Source organism: Phalangium opilio, unplaced genomic scaffold (assembly GCF_054372755.1).
Source record: "Phalangium opilio isolate 3A_F unplaced genomic scaffold, DU_Popi_V2 ptg000070l_1, whole genome shotgun sequence".
In the NCBI taxonomy this organism is placed as follows: Eukaryota; Metazoa; Arthropoda; class Arachnida; order Opiliones; family Phalangiidae; genus Phalangium; species Phalangium opilio.
In genome coordinates, this window is record NW_028324182.1 from 2191104 (window position 1) to 2209009 (window position 17906).

Below are 17906 nucleotides of genomic sequence, written 5' to 3' on the forward strand. Positions count from 1 at the left end.
GGAATCGAGGTAAGAGATATAAGCCTATGACGTGACAAGAATGGGTTTGCCCTCTCCCTATTGCCATCGAATTTATGTAAAATTCAATAAGGAATAAGGATTAAGAACTTCAAATATCATTAGACATGTTGATTGATATTTAGTGGCAACTAGTTGAAAAATTGTGATAAGAAATAAAAGTTTACTGTTTTTAATTTTGATACGCTTCTTTTTCGTAAAAAATTCTAAATCAATTAGAATTTTCAGCTTCTTTACTTTTGAGTCTTTACGTACTTTTTATTCTCACCATTTTAGAAATTCAATTTATAGCGGGACCGGTAAAATAATAATTAATGCGAGGCTCGCTGGTCCCAAGGACCAGTTTAATAATTCCAACATGAGGGTTCGCTGGTCCCGAGGACCACCAACAAAATTCACCTTATTTCCAACCCAACTTGAGAACCAGTCAAGGCTAGGAGTCTATATCAGTGGAGTAGAAATATACTGACCAGGATTTGTAAACTGGTCCCTCCTGAACTTTTATTTAAGTTCACAAATAATAAACTGTTCCTAAGGACCAGTAACCGCCGGATTTCGAATAAAAAAACTGGTCCGAGCAATTAATAAACTGGTTATGGACCTGTGCTATTTCCAAGACTGATCTTCTTAACTTCAGTTGGGAGTCCTGGGACTCGTAACAGGCCAAACATAGATCCATATGACAAGGATACATTTCTCATAACCGAGAATGGCCAACCTTGTTGTGTAATAGGCAGTCTGGCAGCTCAGTATTTGTTTACCTTTGCTTCTATGCGACTTAAAAGTGTGTTACATATTTAACATAAACCAAAATTAATATCATTTAATTAAAGAAAATAGTGTTATAAACGTCTTTATAAAAACGCGACCTCAAGCTATGTTCGTATGTCGAAAATTTGGAAAGCATGTTAAAAGACCAATAAACAGCAATGGTTTTCACCTGCAGAAATTAATACAGTGCTTTGAATTTAAATAATTAGAAATGAGAAATGTTACAAAATTAATAAATCTATACGGTTGCAGTTGTGTCAAAATGAGAGCCATTAAATATATTTAGCTTTACTTAATAAAAAAAATTATGCTACCAGGTGTTCATAATAACCCCCGAAGGGGTCTTAATATAAACTCCTGGTGTTACGTATTTAACCAGAATTGATATTAATTAATTTAACAATAAAGCCTTATAAAATAAAAAGCCTGAGAATAGGATCCTCTATAAAACCAGAACCACGACCCATAATCGTAAGATTGAAACAATTTTTGGTAACGTACACTTGCGTCTAAGAAACATTTTTTCCCAATCACTTCTGAAACTCTGACTTCTTTGAGAGGGCTTAGTAGCAGAACATGTTAGAATTAACTATTAGATGGATCTTTTTGAAATTTTAACCACAAAATTAGGGCCCGAATTTCAGTTCACTGTCAAAATTTCAAAGCAGCAAACACAATACGAAAAATGTTACCGGCCAATCAAAAAACCCTCCTTATGCATTAGAGGCAGTATGATGTCGTGTGCCAAAATAAAAACGCTATAAATAACCTCTTGTCCTCTGATTGCCTACTTTAATGTTTAGGGGGTAAAAAACAGGATGACCCTCAAACGAGGTAGAAATCAGAGCTAAAGATAATTTTCACCCAAGTATTATACTCTCTTCTATTTTCTCTTGTTTATACGTAGTTTATGTGCATTAAAATGTGCGAACTAATGGGAAATTGTGTGAAAACTGAACTCCGAAAATTTTTTCATAGTCCCTGGTAGTCTAGTATTCTTATTTTTACCTGGTTTTGCAAAAGTCTTCGACTGTGAGCGCCAAAATTACAACGGTAATTTTTCACTGCAAAATTAAGGTTAGATATAAACTGGTAATTTGCGGTTGTATTTGGTAAATTACCGGTGAGTTACAGAAGGTAAATTACCTACATCTCTAGCCGCTCCGTGTGATAAAAAATATTAATAATAAAAATAATCTAGATTTATGATGATGTTTCGTTACATCGTATCTTTCCTGGGATGTATGGCCTTCACTGTGGTCTTCATGCTGAGGGCGAACATGAGCGTGGCAATCGTTTCAATGACATTAAAAACAGCGCCGCCACCTGTAGTCAATCAAAGTCAAATTGAAACGTGCCAATCTCAAAAAAATCTAACAGCCCATTCGGAATCACTATTTCGTGTCAAGGTAGAGATTTTGCTCCTTTTTATGTTCAATAATTTTGATCCATCTCCTGGTAACAGGAATTAGGCCCATGAGAGAGTAAGAACGACCGTATAACCCACGTTTTACCCCTTCCTTTCCCCTTTAGGGGGGTAAAACCCAGGTTATATGGCCATAATGCGCGTTGGGGTGACGTAGTGGGGGGAATTTATGACGTGCCTATAATGTGTTGGCGGGAAATTTTAATTGTTGCGCCACCTGGTGGTGGATTTTTGGCGCAGACTTTTTGCGTCCTTGGTGGTGCATGTTTTCGATTGTTGCGCCACCTGGTTGTGGATTTTTTGATGATGTAATTGATACCTGTCAAGATAGGCTTATGCTATCGTAGATCCTGAGAAAGATAGGCTTGTGCAATTGTAGATCCTGAAAGAGAGGTTTATGCTTGCTTAACTATGGTAGATACTAGTAGGTTTATGCTATATTAGATCTTGAAAGATTGCCTTTGCTATTGTAGGCTTATTCTATGGTAGATCCTAAAAATAAAGATAGGCTTATGCTAGGTTATTCTAGTTGTATAGGCGGAAGAATCCGAGTTTGTATTAGACTTAGGAACATTTATTGCGCACGAAATACTGATTTTTCATAGAAATATTAATACCGATTTTTCATAAGAATACTGCTGAAGTACAGATGAATATTGATTAATACAATACTACCTAAAAAAACACCATTTTTATCATTCACAAGGTCATACGAACAATACTAAATAACACGGGATTTATGTAAAATACACGCAAACGTTATAGCTGAATACTGCCTAAAATACACATGAATATTGATTAAAATACAGGAATTTATATAGTACTACCTAAAAAACACCAATTTTACTATGCACAAGTTGCTGATTAGAAACAAATTTGTAACCGCTTTTCCTGGTTTCCCTGAACTAGCGGAAAACATAAAATACTAGGTTTCCCGTAATCTAACTGTGGGTTCACTTAAAGTCTAGGGTATGAATATAGGAGTAATAACTAGAACTGGTTTAAATGTCCAAACGAAATCAAATTTAATAGCATTAAAATACCTAACCAAGGCAGAAGGCCCTGTTAACAAACAATAAACGATTAATTTAAATCCCCGTATTCTATTTACATTAACCCCCAAAATAATATTAACATGCACACTATACAGATATATAGATATATATATAAAAGGAACCCCAAAATAATATTCGCATGCACACAAGCTCCCAAAATAATAGTAACACTTTACGGTTCGAATTAAAATTGTTTAACGATACCCAAACGTTGGCTCTCTCTCTCTTTTCTTTCACGCGCACGAAGTGAACGCGCGCAAATTTCGTAATGCGTAGTTCGTTAACCCGAAGCCGGATTAGCTGACGGGAGACTGACTGGTATGTGGTTCTTCGGAACTACTATGTCCCTGGACTGGTCACTCTTTCCTCCAAAACGGCTATGACTCGAGGCTCTTCGGTCCTCTTAGAATCTTCTAAGTCTTGGGCCACTCGAAAACGTCTAAGTCTCTCCTTGTCGTTGTCCAGAAGCAGCAAAGCCTTGCTCTCCTTCCTAGTCGAGTCCTCGTCAAAAAGTAATTCTTCTCGACCTCCAAGTTCAGTCCCTCAAATCATCTTTTTCGCGGGCACTTTCTCTTTAGCCAATCATGTACAAGAATTTGATCTAAGTAGTTTAGTTCTCCGAACTCCGGTAAAGGTTCAAAGATCGAAGAGAGAGAGAGAGAGAGAGAGAGAGAGAGAGAGAGAGAGAGAGAGAGAGAGAGAGAGAGAGAGAGAGAGAGAGAGAGAGAGAGAGAGAGAGAGAGAGAGAAAGAAAGAGAGTAGATTTCTCGGCACCAAATGTGTCATGACAGAGAACAATTAATTAGTGGTACCAGGTAGCATTAAGTGGCACCGCGAAGACACGAATGTTCCAACTTTCCAAGTATAGAGATAATACAAAAATACAAAAAAAAAATAACAGATCCATTCGAAAATGAAGTTCAAATGGGCTAAACCGACAAAATTAAAATAAAGTTGCTTAACCCGATATATGTACAAACTTTCGCTAGGACATTCTTCGTAGATACAAAAGAGAGATAGGGAGAATGAATGACTGCGATAAAATGGGGTTCTTTGAGAAGCCAAGTACTGAGGATACCGCCGTAGGAATAAGCGTAAGAAAGGATTCTCAGACCTACCCGAGAGCAGGTAACCATTTGGGAATAATTAGTAAAACTGTGAATTTATAAAATGAAATGTATTTCTTAACAAAAGTGGGATCTAAAAATATATCTAAAAATATAGCCGTGACAAATTAACTAAAGCACACATGAATATTTAATAAGATACCGACATTGTTATAATGCAAAGTGACACACCCTTTTTATGACGCACAAGTTGCTTTGAATTAACTATGATGCTTCCACAATTCTATTTCATTTCGAAAGTCACTGCCGTACCTGATTTAAATCTCTGGTGAATCATCTCTCTTATCATAACATGGACACAAGCCCTTCATCCGCTGTTTAAACTCACCGGACAGAGCACAAAAGTTTCGCTCGTCAAGATGTCTTCAATCCCTATGGGTCGACATACAGACAATGTTTTTAGTTTTTAGCGCCATCTATTGATGGGCTAAAAACTAATGCATTTATACCGAAGATTTACTACCCCCACTTTTACCCCTTTCACCCCCACTTTTTCCCCCTTTCCCCCCTCTTTTCCCCCCTTTTCCCCCTTTTTTAGTGCCATTCCCCCTATATTACCCCCTTTTTTCCCCCATTATATCCTATGTTACGGCTGGTTGGGCGTCTTAACCCCGCCTTTTCGCGTTAATTTATTCAAATTTATTCATAATTCATAAATAATGCTCTAAAACGCTAACAGATGGACCGAGGGTAGCTAACCTTCATGTTATTTTATTTCGCAAATTTCCAAATCCCCGACGGGATTCGAACGTACCAACGTTAACGCTACAGTTCGGAAACCCGGCACGCTACGAAAGCGCCACCGAATTCTTGTATAAACCTTTCCTTTCATAAGATATGAGCTGGGATAGAAATCCATATCGAGTCTAGGCGCGTTTGCGGCGTTTCGCGCTAAGAGAGAGAAATTAAATAATCGCCCACTACCACGTTAATATGACGTTAAGTCGGCCTCAAAGTCACGTCTGAAGCTTAGAGTTCTTTGCCTAAAACCTTATCAGTCTTGAATGTAGAGAGAAACGAATTAGCAGGCAAAGTTCACCATGAGTTAACCAATGATATCGTCTCTTGAAAACTCGTCTGCTACTCTACTTAGTTAAGCGAGCAGTCCACGTTTACAAGTGAGATTAATGATAACTTTATAAATAATGATGTAGTTTAATTAAGTTTAAAATTAACCGATTGAGGAAGATACAATAGTTCAATATATATTATTCTGTAATTTAATTAAGATTAAAATAAATATATATTCACGAGTGAGATTAATGATAATTATAGATAATGATGTTTCAAGTAAGTTAATTGAGGAATTCACTGTAGATTAATTAATATTATACTTTAATTTAATTAATATTATACTTTAATTTAATTAAAATTGAGGAAGTTACAATAGTTCAATATATATTATTCTGTAATTTAATTAAGATTAAAATAAATATAAATTCACGAGTGAGATTAATGATAATTATAAATAATGATGTTTCAAGTAAGTTAATTGAGGAATTTACTTTAATTTAATTAATATTATACTTTAATTTAATTAATATTATACTTTAATTTAATTAATATTATCATGATACTATAGTTTATGATAACTTTACAAATAATGATGTAGTTTAGTTAAGTTTAAAACTAACCGATTGAGGAAGTTACTATAGGGTTGGTACTGGTAATTATGGACACTTTTTGCAAATATTTGAATAACTTCCGTGGAGCTAACGTTAGACACCAGAAACTTTCAGGATATGAAATATGATTCTTTATACACAATTCGCTATGTTTTCAGCTTTTTAACTCTCTTAAATTTTGCACAATATCCTATTTCCCAATCCCCTCGGAGGACCCCAATTGTGAACAATCACTGGTAAATGTAAACACCCTGACCCTAAATACTGAAGGAGGTAGTGACTGAACACTGGACCCAAATGTGAACAACAATGATAATCAAATGGGAGGAATAAAAAAGGCCCTAGGAAAGGACAGGGTTGCCACAGTACCTGGAAATCCTGGAAAATCTGGAAAAGTCAGGGAATTTAAAAATGGCCCGAAAAGGTCAGGGAAAAGTCAGGGAATTTGATTTAGTGGGTAAAACTTCTGGGAATAAGTCTTTATTGAAAGAGTAATGAAAGTTTCTCCTCATCCTCTCTCAACACAGAAAACTCTAGATTAATCCTTAAAAATGTCTAGAATTGTTTTTGTAAAGTAAATGCTCTTTTAGACTGTTATTTATAGTTAAAATGTTTCTTATTTGTATTGGTGCAACAAATACATGGGAAAATTTAATGTTGAGAGTTTATTTAATTATAACCACTTAAAACGTGCAGTAAACATTCACTTTTTCGGCCTAAAAGGTCAGGGAAAATCTGAGAAAAAGGTCAGGGAAAACCTGGAAAAGTCAGGGAATTTGGTTCTGAAAATTCCGTGGCAACCCTGAAGGAGCTACCATTACGTAGGGCCTAAATCCATGCACCTAGATTAAAGTTTACGCAGATGTGATAAGTGATAATAGGATAATATAGTTAAATCAATACCCGAGTCAAAATGTTCAATAATTTGTTGAGAAGTCCTATTTATTTCGATACCTCGCATAACAGCTGTCTCGTTTTCTCGCTTTCCCGCCCAATAAGTAGTCGTAGCTACCGCCCTCTTACCGCTAAATTGATAAACTTACTAATGGCGCGAAATTTGAGTCTTTTTTGGGTCAATGATGTATTTTAAAGTTAATATTATAACTTTTACTTTTATTTTTTAGTAAAATAGCTTAAAAAGGATTCTAATTAACCTTGAAACAATTGAATTTTTATCTGGTTTTTTCCAACTCTAAAATCGAATTCCGAATCGAAACCACAGATATTAATATCAATTTTATAGTGAAAAACGTGATCTATCTAACGATTAAAGGTTTGTTATCGTGGGATTATTTTAACTCTTCCTAGAGCTTATTCCCCGATGGTATTGTATTAAGCAACACCTAAAATTGGCATCAACTTAAGTTGATTAGTCCGAGTTGGTGTGTATATAGGTTCGTATCTTTCATCCACGTATTCCTACAATGTTCATACCATTTTTATCGTAATCCTCAATATTCAATCTACAAATAGAGCCCTTTTAAAAGGAATTTAAGCCGCCCAAAAATTAGCTACAAAATGTTAAAGAAAAAATAGAATCGTTCAAATTTACCAGTACCGACCCTAGTTTAAAAAATATTATTCTGTAATTTAATTAAGATAAAGTTCTGTAGGTTAAGTTTAAAATGAACCTAAAAAGTAAGTTACTGTAGTTTATTACTAGATTGATTTTATTCATAATAGGAATGCTATTTTACAAACAATGAAAAAAAAACCCGAAATGCTAAATTAGCTGGGGTCATCTTATAATGCATATAGTAATACTAATTCTTGTCACTAGAAGGCGGTAAAAACTATATGACTGGGTCATCTTGTTTAGATTGGACTAAAACACACCGTCTCAAGTGTTTGCAGTCACGCGATGTGCATAAATAATTTAGTTGGCCGTAGTCAGGCACGTCTTTTGAAGTTCCATCACAATGACGGCAGTTTAGATGACCCGTCCGTGTCATGTGTTTCCCTTCAGCACGTTTGACTCTATAGTTTCCAAAATAATCTTTTGGCCGCCCACCAGGTGTAGGTTATATGACATCATGGGGCGGGGCTGAACCTTAACAAAAGAAGTTATTCCCATCTGTTTTTTATTTTTACGTAAACATTATCAGACGTGTCTAAATTTAAGTCCCTTTGGGGGCGTGGTCGAGCCATTTGTATTGAATTGTCATGAATGGAAGATGTATTTAGAATGATTTATTGCTTTGTTAATTGGTGACGAATCCTACCAGGTGGTCAAACATTTAATTGATTCCAGGTGTTGGCCACGAGGGCATTATCCGGACAAATCACAATAAGTTTAAGATCTTTTTGTAGCGTTAGCAGAAATCAATGTCAATATATCATTAGACCGAAGCATTATCTTTCATTAATACTTACTATTATCGGCCGTGTAATCAAATATTTGTGGATAACATAAAAGGGTAAAGTAAGAAGCATCATTCGCAAGGCCTTTCGTATTAGAAGTAAAAATCAACCGAAACAAAATCGATCATTTAAAATTTCTTATGGGAAATTAAATAAACACCCACACGAAATCAGTCGTTTACATTGTATTTTACCGACACGATTTAAGATAAACCTTAGCTAAATTTATCAAAATTATTAAAAAAAAGTACTATTTTCAATTTCGTCTTGCACAACTATGATTCCTCAAAGTCATTTATGGCTTTGGTATACGTGGATGATCATGGTCCCTAACAAAAGATTTTATTCCATTTCATCAGTTTTTTAGATACATTTCAATTTATTTTGTCCTTTATTTAATTGGAACTTTCCAGGTGTGTGGCTTGTGATCTTAAGGGGGTCCAGGCTGAAACTTAACAAAAGAATTTATCCCCTTCAATCCGTTTTTATTTTACGTAAACACGGTCGGGCTTGTCTAATTTTTTTATTGAATCATTGCACAACATTTTTACAGTTTAGATACAATGGAATTTATATTTATAAATTTGGGGGTTTCGGGGGGAATATAAACAAGACCACTACTATTTCTCTATCGGCACTCTCTAATTTGACTTTTTTTAATAGGCTACGCTCATTATTCAATTATTTTAACGCGGCAAAAAAGCAAGGCTTGCAGAGACATAACAGGAATACATTCATTTTATAGGAATCATTTTGCCTCCATATATCCTATGTTTATTTCTATGCGAGTTTTGTGGATCGGACTTGAGAACTTAGTAGTCATAATTCAGATGTCTTTCTATCTGTGATTTTAATTTTTGGGATCAAAGCGAGGTAGGGTACACAAGGTGCAACGCCCAGCGAGGTAGATTATTTACCACATAAAATTCGTCAAGCATTATTATTAGTCTAGCTCTTCCCTCTGTATTCGCCTAGATTTATGTTGAATGATTACTATTAGTTGTATCCATAATTATATTTTTCATCTCCTGGAAATTATTCCCAATTCTCGGTTGGGAATTTTCTATGCTATGATCTCATCTTGAATTGCCCGGAGTACGAAGCCAGGTTTTCTCCTATTTTTTCATAAAAAAGAATATGTTGTGATGGCGGATATCATAAGTTAGCCTATGTCATTTCAATTCGACGAGACAATCGATTATTCACCCAATAAAACCGACATCGATCGATTATTAAAAGATGTATCCGTAAATTAACCAGGGACTGGTTTAACGGTTAAAATGTCATATCGGTGAACCGTACTGACAACATATCGGCCTGTTTACAATACTAACCTTAGATTTAAATGGTGATATTTAAGAAATTTCAAAAGCTTGTCTCTTCAACAAAAGTATAAAATAGTTTAAAATGTGAAAATTAGTTCCAAAAATGCAGTTTTCTTATTTGACAATCGAATATAAATCGAAAATGGAAAATGAAATAGACAATTTGGCTGTTATTAGTTCAAGGCTCTTTAGAGTACGCTGCACGCATGCAAGGCTCTTTAGAGTACGCTGCAAGCATGAGTACGCTGCACGCATGCAAGGCACTTTAAAGTACGCTGCACGCATGCAAGGCACTTTAAAGTACGCTGCACGCATGCAAGGCACTTTAAAGTACGCTGCACGCATGCAAGGCTCTTTAAATTACGCTGCACGCTTGCAAGGCTCTTTTTAGAGTACGCTGCACGCATGAAAGGCTCTTTTTAGAGTACGCTGCACGCATGCAAGGCTCTTTAGAGTAGGATGCACGCATGCAAGGATGTAAGTTCATAACTGTGTCTTTTAAAGATTGTTTAAACCGCAACCGATCAGTGGCGTCGCAAGGCCTTTTTTGGCGGGGCTATAGCTCCCCAAATTCCAAACTTAGCCCCCCCCAAAAAAAATAATCTGTAAATCCTACCAAAAAATCAATGTTAGCAACCTAAAATTCTGTAGCAATATATAAAACATTTTCAATATTAAACAGTAAAATTTGGAAGAAAAAGCAGATGAGGACAAGTAAAATGTCTCATATTCTTTCGGAGGGAGTCCCAATAGTGTGAACTAAGAGCTAACCAAAACTAAAAATAAACCTAAGACGAGTGAAAATTCTTCATAATCGGTTCCGTAGTCTTTATCAATATTCAATAAAAGGTTGTATATCTTTAAAATACGAATAATTTCACGTTGACGCAAATTTACGGATAGTTTTAAAGGTCTATTCATTTTCCAATGAACCCATTATGCAATATTTTATGTTAAGTTCTTATAATAACTTTCAAATAGTTTGCCAAGATTTAGCCCCCAAATTTCAAACCCTCGCGACGCTACTGCAACCGATACTTCTGAAAAAAATTAGATTTGTGCGCAACAAAGCATTCTGTTTCTTCATATTCTATTCGAAAAACTAAATTTTAAATCAAAAATTAATAATCATTGTGTAACTGTTTATTCGAACCCCGACAAGAATTACCCGAAACCAAAACTACATGAAACTTGATCCTAGTTTAAGTCTTAAGCGGTTATTCAAAATGGAATGGGATACATATTAATTTTTGAATGGTAATATAAGATGTTCAATAAAAATGATCAAGTTAAGTTTTGATCGATATGATGGTAGTTTGTTCAAAAATAAATGCTCTTGGTTAGTTTTGAACGTGTGTGTTGAATGTCTCTCGTTAAATCTGAATGCTTCAATATAGGCTTGTTCAAAATTGAACTGTTGCTATCATTTTTAAATGCCAAAATCACGCTCCCTTTTTAACAGTGTACATATCGCCGGTCAGACAGTGGAGGCAATTCTCTAACTTTTTAACCGAGTTATCGCAAGTCAAACCTTGAACGAATATCGGCGGATGTCTCGTGAATTCTCCTCGTGCTGATTAAAAAAACAAGGTGGTCAATTTTAAATTTTACCGTCTTTAGTTATAAACCGAGCGATAACTTATTGACCTTCGTAACCCTTTCGATAAAATACCACTCTCGTGATAATTAAAAACGGTAAAATTTTAATTTAAACACCTTGTTTTTATTAGCACGAGCGGAATTCACGAGACATCAGACGATTTTCGTTCAAGGTTTGAAGACACACTAAAATAATAGCCTATTCAGATCTCGCGCTCTCATAGAACGCATGATGTTGGCATCAACCCTTTAGACGATAGTTATCGATCACTAGCGATAACTCGCTTAAAAAGTTAGAGAATTGCCCCCAGTAACTGTTCTCCGATAGACGACCTCCCTAAGTAATATCAATCTAAATGGTTTAGCATATTCTTCGGTTCCGAATTTTATACTGCTATTCCTTGAAGCACCTTTTTAAAAATACGGCAACATCTGGGGAGAATTTACCATATTTTTCTATTGAAGTGAGGGGCTAGTGTACAAATAAAGGTTATAATTATTTTAATGCAGAAAGGGGAATTTGATTGGGACGAATACACGCAAGGAGTCATCTTGAGTTCATTTTATTACGGTTACGTAGTGGCCAACCTGTTTGGCGGTCGCTTGGCCGAAATAGTCGGCTCAAAAACAACTATATCCGTCGCCGTGGCCTTAACCTTGCATATTGACCTTTATAACTCCAGCTGCCGCTCGACTCAGCCCCAAAATCTTGATCTGCGTTCGCGTCTTGGAGGGTGTTTCTGAGGTAAGCATCAAAGAGTCCAATCAAGTTTCCTGTTTAGGTGGCCGGAGAATAAAAACACGTGGCCATAAATCTGACTACCTACAGGGAAGACTTTTTAACCAGAGGATAGGATAGCGTAGTGGTTACCGCTTTTGCCACGCAGCATTAGAGTCGCAAGTACGATTCCAGACTGTGGTGCCGGGTGAAAAAACTGTGAACAAACGCTTCTAAGTAAAGTTTGCAAGTTCTATCCCCTATTTCCCTTGCGACAAGAAGCTTCGCTAGAGGCTGTGCGAGTTGCCAGTCTCAAATGTGCATGCTCATGCATTTTTAATTTTTTTTTGATATAATGAAATCTGACTTATTGAGAACTTGCATTATTTACTTTGTTTCTATTTCTTTTGTGGTATAGGGTCTGCTCTTTCCCGGTTTATCCACGCTCTGCTCCCGTTGGTTTGCAAAGTCCGAAAGATCGACCCAGTTTTCCATCGTTTCGGCAGGAATGTCCTTCGGCGTCACTCTGGGGACGCTCGTAACTGGGGTCTTGTGCTCTTCGGATATCTTCGGTGGCTGGCCATCCGCTTTCTACATACCTGGACTAGTCGGCTTCCTTTGGCTCGTCATCTGGTTGATTTTTGTCTCCGAGTTTCCGGTTAACAATCGATGGATCTCTGAAAAAGAACTGATGTACATTATCAACGGCCAGGGTAAAGAAAAACCAACAGCGGTAAGAACTCTTTGAAAACTTTGGGGATAATAACTCCGATCCAATTTCTATGCAGTCTTTGTATCTGCAAAAATAAATAAAAACAAATAGTGTTTGACTGAACCAGGGAGTAAGGAACGTTAGAGGAAGTGTTGATCTAATGCTAAAAATTCCGTCGTACAGTGGCAAATGGGAAAGAAAGTGGGGGTAGGAATTTTTATCTCCGTTAAACAATTTTAGCTAACGCGCATGCGCGAGTAACGTCGTTTACTACCGCCAGCAGAGAGAATTTAAAAATTCTCTGCCGCCAGCTTCCGCTTCCATCGACTGCTGCCCCACTCACTCTGTTCAACCAACAATCAACGTCTGTTGGGAGGAAACCGAGGCTTAATAAAAATGCGTTACCAGAAGGGAATAACACTCTGTATCCTCTTATTTTATTACTTTATCTTAAGAAAATAATATATAGCTCTCTATGTGTTTGAAACTCTCCATTAAATCCATGTAAACAGCATTTCCTTCCATAAAAATTTGTAAAAAGTTTATATTGCCGCCTATTAGAAAAAGATTAAAAAATTTGTTTTGAAAATTTTCTTATTTTATGTTGCACTTAAATCGTTAAATGTCTTGAAGATACTATTATGATAATTTTAAGTTACTATGTGCAAGTGAAAATTATCATAATAAATTAGCAAGGTCTGAATTTTTGATTTAGACAACCGAGGTAAGAAGTTTCATGAGTGTGCGGCAAATCTTTCCCCGGCCCATCGTGCTTTTCACGGACCCCTTAGACGGCGGTTTCACCCCCCTTAAACTCGTAGTACCAAAACTTATCCCTTGGGGCGTAAAAGCATAAGCGAGACAAATTTGGAAGGAAATGCTGGATTTTGAAAATGTTCTACGTTTCACACTTAAAGGGAGTTATATATTATTTTCCTATGACTTTTGTTATTTAACATGACTCTTCCCAAATTGACCCTTTTCGTTTGCTCTCTTGCTCATCAAACTTCAGTTGGGCATCACACCGTAGGGTGAATTCTATAAAGGTTTAGTACTAAATCCTCAGAAATCAACCCACAAACCTCGTTTTGACGTGGGACAAAAATCAACTAGCGCGCCTTGGCAAATTCCCAAGTGCTATAAGAGAAATGACGAGGGAACTATTTATCGCGTATGGGATTCGTTTTAGTAAACTTGCTTCAAATATTCTGATGTTGGGAAGAATAATGTTACTATTACCCCGCTTAGCGGTACAGTTCTCTCGAAGAGAAGTATTATTTATTTCTGGCGTTACCTATTAATTGCCATTTTCGAGCACTCTTTTCCCCGAAACATAACTGATGGTCGTCATCAATATTAGTTTAAATACACCAATGCTCTATTGTACGCGACCAGCAGTGATTCGAGCGTAATAATTTATATTAAAATGGTTAAAGGTTGTCCTGCTAGGATGTTTGACTTCCATTTTCTTGCCATATTTTTCCAAGCCATACATTCATATATTTTACTAATTAATGTCAGTCAAATCAATTAAAACGTACGGACGTTATTTCATAATACAGATTTTGCTTCCATTTATAGCTGTCATTGTCGAAGCTGGTTGCGATTTGGCAGGATCATTATAGTGACTACCTACTGCTAAATAGTAGCCTCCGGCAAAACCAGTTTGATCTTTTTTGGAAATGCAGCTTATGCTAGCGTTGACGAATTATGCTGTAAACCTGTCAGGCATGTCTTCTACCAGGAATTTTAAAGCAAATAACAGGGAGGGCCTAAAGTAATCAATATGAATGATAGGTTTTGAGTCATGAATTATTTATCTCTCCTGGCGCGTTGAGCATCGCGCCCGCTAGTGACATCGCTTTGCTGCATCACAGTCATACGGGCTCTTGACTTTAATACCATTTACTAATGCGATAGGAATATAGGCGAACGACCAAATAATGAAATAACAGTTTGAAAGACGTCAGAATTATGATGCGTGACGGAGAACCCCTAAGCCCAGCCCTCAAAACCCGCCTATAATCTAACACGGAAGATATGAGGCACAATGATTCCCATTAGCTTATATATAGATAGATAGATAGATAGATAGATAGATAGATAGATAGAAAATTCATGATGTAGACGAACAAGATCGTGTTGCTGCATTTAAAAATCATTCAGGTTGCGTCACACTGTGCTTTTGTTACAGGTTCTATTTTACCCGCCATCTGCATTCTGTGTATCATTCCATCTGGATGTAACTTAATTTTAACGTCAACTTTGCTTATTTTATCGAAGGGCTTCGACGGTCTCACCATAGTTGGACCTGGTTTAGCTTTATTGGACATGGCTCCTAATTTCTCAGGTGAAATATAAATTAAAATCAGTGAAATTTGGAGAGTTGACACGGATATTGGGAATACTCCCATTGGATAGAATCCTGATGGACCGCATTCAGATTTGTAAAATTGTAGACTTGTGGCCAAATTTTAAACGATTTATTGTCCGAAGGTTAGGTTAGGTTTCGTTACGTTAGGTTTGGTTCGGTTAGGTTTCGTTAGGTTTGACAATTTCCAACAAGAAAGATTATTATTACTTACGAATAAATGTAAACTTAAAAAACAACAATTTAAAAAAAAACAGAAATGAAAGGAAAGCTCATGATTTGAAAACCGCCCAAATTGCGGTATGCGGTCCAATGGGATTCAATCAAACAAGACTTTCGATCCAATGGGATTCGACCCAATGGTATGCAATCGGATATTGTGCTCCGATGACAATCTCCCCGTAATCTAAGCCTACCGAGCCCGCTAAAGAAACAGGCATAAAGCGAATAGTGAAGATAGCTTGCACTTTGTGGACGTATAGTAAAAAACTCTGGTAATAACAACGCAATAGAAGGAAAATGCCTTCGCAGTATTTTGCCCATGGAAAGGAAAGACTTTCGATTTGCTTACCACCGGGAGGGGGGGTTGTGACGTCAATAACAACTTTTTCAAATTAAAAATTAAATGGTCCGCCGACCTCTTTTAGAAACCCTTTAAAATACGAAACAGCGGTAGTAAACAACGTAAATGATCTCCCGAGTATAGGGACAAATATAAACGCCAGAAGAAATTCCGAAGACCTTGAGCATGGAAAAATATTTTCCAGAATCTCGTTTACATATTACTACTGACAATAAAATAAAATATAGTGTTACTAACGGTACCGATATCAGTACTACTATATTTTAAGAGAAAGTATTTCAGCTTTTTTTTCAAAGGATGTTTTTTTTCTTAAACAGAGGTTTAAATATTACAGGAACATTGACTGGAATTTACAACAGCGTATTTTGTTTGCAGGGGATAATAGCGCCATTTGTAGTTGGACTACTAACCGAGAATAACGTAAGATTATGTTTCACCTTAGCAAGCGGCCTTAAACGCGGTTCTTCAAAGAGTGAACTTATTAGTTCTAAAGAACAAGAGGAACCAAGCACAGTTAGATTACCATTATACGCTTCTTAAAGAGCTGCCTTTTTTCTGAATATAGACGGGGAAATCTTCAAAAAATAAATGATCTCCTACTTAAAAGTTATAACCATTTATTTGGTATTAGAAGGGTCTGCAAGGCAGAACCCGCACGGAATTGGTTCAACCGATCGAATTGGGGTAAGGGGTTCTGGGTAGCATACGCTTGTAAACATGGCGATGCAGTAGTCCTCGTTTTAAGGCTAATTAAATGCTAATTATTTTGTAAAAAGAAATAATCAATATTTTTTTTTATATTTTTCCTTTCATATTAAGAAACAGGCCGTTCTTTTAATGTGTAGAACGGGGATCTTTTCATTTCAAGGAATATGTACCAAATAAAATATCGATCCTCATTTATTCCTCCCACAAGCTTAACCTTAAATAGTGCTGTGAAATTTACCATTTCTTTGAATTTTCATCGAAAATTGCTACTGGAAATGACAAATATATTACTGATAATTAAATATTTCCGATAGTTCTTTATTGAGTGGATAATTTTCATGAACACCTTAAACGACATAAAAATAACTATTTCCGACTATAAATTACCGACCCCATCTTTAGAAATGGTCACTGAAAAATTACTCTCGTAAAATCTGAAAGAAAGGAAAGTTACTGAAAGTTGTATTTCTCAAAATGTTGATTAGGGAATATAATTAAATGTGGGGGTTTATTCACTCTAGTGTTTTTAAAGATAAGATTTAAGACGAATCTCCAACATTTCGTTCATATTCATACTCAGCCTGAAAATCTCTTAAAAATTGCAGATTATACCGCGACAATGTCCAAGCACTGGTGAGCAAACTAATTCGGATCGTCTACATTCACATTTCTTTACACAAGACGATCCGCATTTAGATGTAAATAATATTAAAAGTTGGTCTGGTGCAGGAGAGGGGGTGGTGTGAATGGGTCTTGGACTATGGATCTCGAACCTATTCCAATGTTTAAATAGTTTCCTAGCCATTGTAGTCGCGGAATATCATAGTTATTTTGCTAGTCTATCACATCCGAATTGGAAGTTTGAAACGTCTTCATCATTAAACCTGAAACCAAAACTACACCAAGCAGAGAATCTTAAATCGAGACATTTGAGGAAAAAAGGTTAAGAAAACAGTTCTTTCAGCAACATGCTGTAACTGGGTGTTGGTATGATAAGACAGGGTTTAAACTATTGAAAGATAATCGATATCTTAGAAATCAGCTGACCGTTTTTAATGATCATACTGTTTCTAGCGAAGCCATAGCTGCTACCGAAGAAAGTTTTCTTGTCGCTTTTTAGAGTGACAATTCAATTGTCACTATTGAACTATGCTGATAATACACGTCACTATTGAACTATGCTGATATAACACTACACTATTGAACTAAGCTGATATTACACGTCACTATTGAACTATGCTGATATTACACGTCACTATTGAACTAAGCTGATATTACACGTCACTATTGAACTATGGTCATATTACACGTCACTATTGAACTATGCTGATATTACACGTATAGTAGAACCATTGCCACACTTACTGTCATGTAGTCGTTTGATCTCGCTAAGCTTCCTTCAACAACCGACGCCACGAAACTATATTCTTTCTCTAGCGTATCTTCAAGACCAACAGTTGCTAGGAAAAGATTCAATCCTCGAACAATGGAAATGGGTTCGCGATAG

The 17906-nt window shown here is 36.3% G+C and overlaps 2 protein-coding genes and 1 long non-coding RNA gene across 16 annotated transcripts; all 3 read left to right on the top strand.

Moving 5' to 3' along the window:
* Positions 1–735: 735 nt before the first annotated feature.
* LOC149661037 (putative transporter slc-17.2) lies at positions 736–13125 on the top strand. 14 transcript variants are annotated; one of them, XR_016368764.1, is made up of 6 exons: positions 736–1926; positions 1991–2198; positions 10391–10965; positions 11818–12052; positions 12137–12262; positions 12444–12799. XR_016368764.1 is itself a non-coding variant. In XM_089842429.1 (5 exons), exons 4-5 carry the CDS (start codon positions 1995–1997, stop codon positions 12771–12773), a joined length of 534 nt encoding a protein of 177 aa, XP_089698555.1. In that variant the 5' UTR covers positions 736–1623; positions 1697–1773; positions 1867–1926; positions 1991–1994; the 3' UTR covers positions 12774–12803. The 14 variants fall into 14 exon arrangements, 9 of the variants coding, with proteins under 9 accessions (XP_089698555.1, XP_089698550.1, XP_089698553.1 ...); XR_016368763.1 differs by lacking the exon at positions 10391–10965 and having other exon boundaries at positions 12137–12208; positions 12444–12792; XR_016368765.1 differs by lacking the exon at positions 10391–10965 and having other exon boundaries at positions 11991–12052; positions 12444–12785.
* Positions 2205–4028, top strand: LOC149661038 (uncharacterized). Its single transcript, XR_016368767.1, has 2 exons — positions 2205–2684; positions 2720–4028. It is a non-coding gene; the product is annotated as an uncharacterized LOC149661038 (long non-coding RNA).
* A 1702-nt stretch (positions 13126–14827) lies between the features above and the next one.
* On the top strand, positions 14828–17658 carry LOC149661039 (dietary and metabolic glutamate transporter-like). Its single transcript, XM_089842433.1, has 2 exons — positions 14828–15087; positions 16026–17658. Exons 1-2 carry the CDS (start codon positions 15069–15071, stop codon positions 16229–16231), a joined length of 225 nt encoding a protein of 74 aa, XP_089698559.1. The 5' UTR covers positions 14828–15068; the 3' UTR covers positions 16232–17658.
* Positions 17659–17906: the final 248 nt, after the last annotated feature.